Raw genomic sequence first — 4,924 nt, 5'->3', positions numbered from 1 at the left:
AGCTAAATTCCAGCTGCCAGGCTGCCCTTAAGGAACCTTTTCCGAACCACTCCTTCATTCGCAGTACAACTTCTCGGAAACTCAACAGGGCCCCCCTGCGACGCAAAATATCAAAGTACTTGAGTGCTGCCCCCTCCAATGTCAAACTTAGGGCAAACAAACGATCGGGGTCAACCCACTGGTGGTATTCAGCGATTGTAGAGAACTTTGAATAGAATGGTCCCCACTCTACATCCCAATTGTACTTCATCCACTTTATTTCAGCTGGAATATTCCTGCATACGCTTCTGCGAGTACCAGGAGGTATTAAACTCGGAAATTGGGATGTATCTGCAGTAGTCATTAATGTGTGACCTTGAGGTACCCAAGACCAACCCCCTACTCCAGGTGCAAATGGCGGTGCCCCCCCCCCCTAGTACCGCCGACTGCCTTACCAACCCACCACAGGAGCCAGGGCCCTGACTACCCAAGTTAGACGCACTAGAAGACACAGATGCAGTTGGTGCCGTCACTGGCACACCCATACCCCCAGCAACATGACCTGTAACGGATGGGCCCATGCTGGGATGTACAGGGTACCCCCTATTCTTAGTGTTTCCAGATAAGAACGAGCCAAATGCAATAGTACTCGGCAAGCCTGAGCCAAGACTACTGTAGTCTACTGAAGAAAGTGGCTGACCTTGCGATTCGGAAACAGACGTGACCTTAGGGTTATGGTTAGGAACAGATTCGGTAGTAGGTAAGCTAGCGAGGGGCTGCTCAACGGGAGGGCACGGCACTGGTAACGAACTAGGACCCCAGGGACGCACCTGGCTACTAGTCGTTACAGACGGACTGGCAGTGACCTTGAGCTCCTGTGGTTCAGTTACTGACTGCGGTTTGTCTGATTTCATCATTCCCGCAAGCATTTGGGTTATCTCTCTTAACCGGGTCCCCATGTTTGTTTCCATAGACCCCACCTGAGACGTCATGCATGTCGGTTTTCAGAGTCCCCATCTGAGACGTCATGTTGGCTTCTAGTGAGCCTATATCTCCCCGCAGGGCTCCTACGTCCTGACCAAGGCTGTTTACCCTGCTATTAACTGCACCAAGGTCACCCTGAACTTGGGAAATATTTCCCTGAATCTGACCTATTTCCCCTTGCATTCGGTCAACGACTCCCTCCAGGATAGTCTGTCGTTTCTGGAGCAGGGAATAAAACTGCTGGAAACCGGGCGTTTCCAAAGACCCATCAGCTCCCTGTGTAAGCGACATATCTCCGCCCTCATACTTGGTAACATTATCCGGGGCACCCTCCCCCTGGGGCATCGATGTGCTACATACACCCGGAGCAAATCTCACTCTTCCGGGAGGCGGAACTTTCCGCGGACTGCGTTCTCCCGGGGTACTCCCCAGACCCGCTTGGTAATTTCCCCCAACACGAACGTCCCAGTCCCCACTAGGCCTCAAAGCCCCCCTCCCCCTACCAAAGGAACTGAACAAATGGTCCATCTCGCCCGGTATCCTCAAAACGGCAAAAATACAAGCTTACATGAATTAAGCGGTTAATCCGCTAAACAAGAACGCAAGTATAAACGTATATACAAAATAAAATAAATACTGCTACCTTAAATCTCGGAAAAATATCCAAGATGGCGACGGGCACTAACACGTGCAGGTAAGGTTATACCCCGCAGTCAGACTAAAATACCCTAGTACGCCGCGCCAATATAGCGTTTCTCTATAATATCTACTATTGACGGTGATGGCGGAATAGAGACAACACTATGATAACATGATACGCTATTTATTAGTGCCCGCAGTTAAAATATACAATACACAATAATGACGGAGCTAACAGAGACACGTCCGTTCTCTGCAGCATGTAACAGAAAAGAGAGCGAGGATAGGTATACGTCACGACAGGTGCTGTGACGTATGCCATGTGATCGGAGGTAGCAGGGCAATTCGTGTCCAGTACCTCCAGGCCCACCACGTTATTATTATATTTTCCTATATAATTATACCAAAAATAATTATCTCATCCAAACTTATGGAGAGACGTAGGGTACCCCCACATTATTATTATTTTTTCCTATATAATTGTATTAAAAATAATTATCTCATCCAAACCTGCTTTTTACAACATTATTATTATTTTCCTGCAACAATTATAATGTTGTCTGTTAAATGTGTACACATTATCATTATTTTGTCCTACAATTCTAATGATTCAAACTTTACAATAATAATCTTGCCAATCAATGTGGACATATTATTATAATTTTTCGCCTCATGATTATAATCTTGTCGCTCGATGTTTAAAAACATTATTTTTAGTTCACTTCAAAATAATAATAATTTATTCTTACTTAACAATTATAATCGTCGTGTTTGCCCATGCGAACACATTATTTTATTTCGCTTCAAATTTATAACAATTATATTCCTCTATGGAATGTTGTAAAAAGCAAGTTTGGATGAGATAATTATTTTTGGTATAATTATGTAGGAAAAAATAATAGTAATACATGTATGGGGTTACCCTACGGCTTTCCATAATATAGCTAAACAGAATGAAACATATGGAGATAACGAACAGTATTCAAGATCAAATGTCCATAAAACAATACAAAAATAAAAGTAGAGCAAACACGGACCTCCAAAACGTCACAGGTGGGATCAGGTGCCATGGAGGAGTGAGAATCCCATGCTGACCGTCACACCTACCGTAACACCCGCCTTGTGCTCCTTATCATGATCGGGAAATAATGGAAAAATCCGTCGTCAATTCAGTGTATAAATAATGGACTAACAATTAGTATAAAAAACGTCAGTTAACATTTGACTCAATGATAAATTGTATTTGCTGACAACGTCAATGTATCGACAGTATAACTTACGAAATGATGACTTTAAACGAGACTGACGATATTTTTGTTTCAACTTGTTTGTCAATAATTTACATCGTTGTAGAAATTGTTCTTACGTAGAGCATGCTCTTGTGTATTGGATCAACTGAGATACATAAACTCTGTATGCCAGTGATGACGGTATATTGCTGCATAAGTAAGGGAAGTTAACGATAGGAAATTAAAGTAATCAAGTTTATCAAAGAGTGTGTTTGTGAGATTACGATTAACTCCTTTTTCAAGTAAAATATCCAAATATGAAACAGAGTGTCAGACTCTGTTGTATCTTTTATGATTTTTACATGATTCTGTAAAAAAAAAACCGGTCATCTGTATAAGTATATTACGGTCATCATCTATTCTCTGGAGTGTATTGGTTACGGTCATCATACTGCAACATTTCAAAGGCTTTTATCTTTCATTTTCGTTTGCTTGGATAAACAACAACTAAACTGGGGTGGACATAACATCGATGTTCGGTTCATAAATATCTTCAGTTACCCAGTTTTCTTGAATAATGTTTTTAATCGCCGTCGAAAAAATTCAACCGATCGGCTAGGCCGATATGTTTTGATGACCGTAAACTATGTATACGGTGATCGGATTTCCTAATGTGTTTCATGTTTAAGGATGTAAATATACAAGAAATACTAGTTGTTCTTTTTAATATAAGAAAATCATTTGTAGTAATTTGAAATGTAAATCTACCTGAAATTCATAGTTAAGATACTTTGATTTGACTAAAGTGAAAACTTTGATTTACTATAGTTAACTATAGTAAAGTATAGTTAACTATAGTATTTTTTACGGAATGAACCACTGTCTACACTATTTTTCGTAAAATTTTATTCCAATGCTAAATGAATTACTTAGTGAAAATTACAATTGAGGAAAATCAACGTTCATACCCTTCGTATTAATAATACTTGCAGAGATAATATTTGCAGAGACGCATTCATAATAAATGGGTGTGAACCAAAATCTGATCATTTTTCTTTGAATATTTATAAAGTTATAAACACTCTCTACGTTCTCTTGAGAAAAGTCCTTGCATTTTCATGGTCAAAAGACACATTACCTGGAGCCCAGAATGTCGGCTGGGTTATTGGAGTACCATCTATCCACGTCCATTCTCCAGACGAGGATTTGTTTCCTCCAATGAAAAAAGGGCCACCAATTTGTTTTAAGTGTCCTAAAATGAAGAGTTATTGCTTCATTGTTCATTTTTGCTTGAAACAAAAATGCTGCATAATTCAAATTGATTTTATTAACAAATAATGCTTCACTCACTGGAGATACAATTTGCATCAATAATCGACTGTACTTTCGCTAAACCTCCCCCGACTTTTTCACATTGTCTAGCTGCATCTGTCCAGTTCAATTTTTGGTCTTCAAACAAATATGATACTCCGTTTTCTGGACATGACGTCCATGAACAGAACGTTTCGGGAATGTAGAATATTACACCTAAATACAGGCAACCAAAAAAAAAAGATTTCAAATACACGCACAGAAAGAAAATTTAATTAATCGGTGATAAGAATACATACCTATAAAAATGAATTTCGTGTACTGCATTTTAATATTATATGAAGAGACCAGTAACATTTTTAAATAGAATTAAAGTCGATGAAATAAATCGTTGTCTTTAAAACCTTTATGCGGGAAGTAGGATTACGTAAAGCTGCGGAGGTCCACTTGCGGTATTGCTTCCGGAGATAAGCAAACTAGGCTTCAGAATGAAAACTTGTTTATCTTTTGACAGTTTTTTTTTTTCAGCTCATAAAACCAAGGAACTCCTGAATCTGAAGAGCTAAGAAAGTAGACATTTGGTTGAAACTGGGAATAATTCTCACACAAAGAACCAAAAACGGGCACTAAATGACCATTTATATCCTTCCGACTTTCAAGGCTTACATGTACGCAGCAGAAGCCCAAAGTCTTGTATACATGTGTAAAAGGCAAAAATGCGAGGATACCTGAACATATCAAAATGGTTTCTAAAGGCCATATTTTTGTTTTTAAAAAAAATT

General features: G+C 39.5%; 1 protein-coding gene across 1 annotated transcript; it reads right to left on the bottom strand.

Moving 5' to 3' along the window:
- Positions 1 to 1,789: 1,789 nt before the first annotated feature.
- LOC134231849 (CD209 antigen-like protein A) lies at positions 1,790 to 4,495 on the bottom strand. Its single transcript, XM_062713823.1, has 4 exons — positions 4,442 to 4,495; positions 4,182 to 4,358; positions 3,970 to 4,083; positions 1,790 to 1,992 (listed from the first exon to the last, which is right to left on the bottom strand). The coding sequence occupies exons 1-4, from the start codon at positions 4,467 to 4,469 to the stop codon at positions 1,790 to 1,792; spliced, it is 522 nt and encodes a 173-aa protein (XP_062569807.1). The 5' UTR covers positions 4,470 to 4,495.
- Between the last annotated feature and the right edge of the window lie 429 nt (positions 4,496 to 4,924).

Source organism: Saccostrea cucullata, unplaced genomic scaffold, assembly GCF_032062105.1.
Source record: "Saccostrea cucullata isolate Sc308-1 unplaced genomic scaffold, CSIRO_AGI_Scuc_v1 ctg14259, whole genome shotgun sequence".
Lineage (NCBI taxonomy): Eukaryota > Metazoa > Mollusca > Bivalvia > Ostreida > Ostreidae > Saccostrea > Saccostrea cuccullata.
The sequence above is the reverse complement of the archived record's forward strand: the minus strand, read 5'-3'. Positions and strand labels throughout refer to the sequence as shown.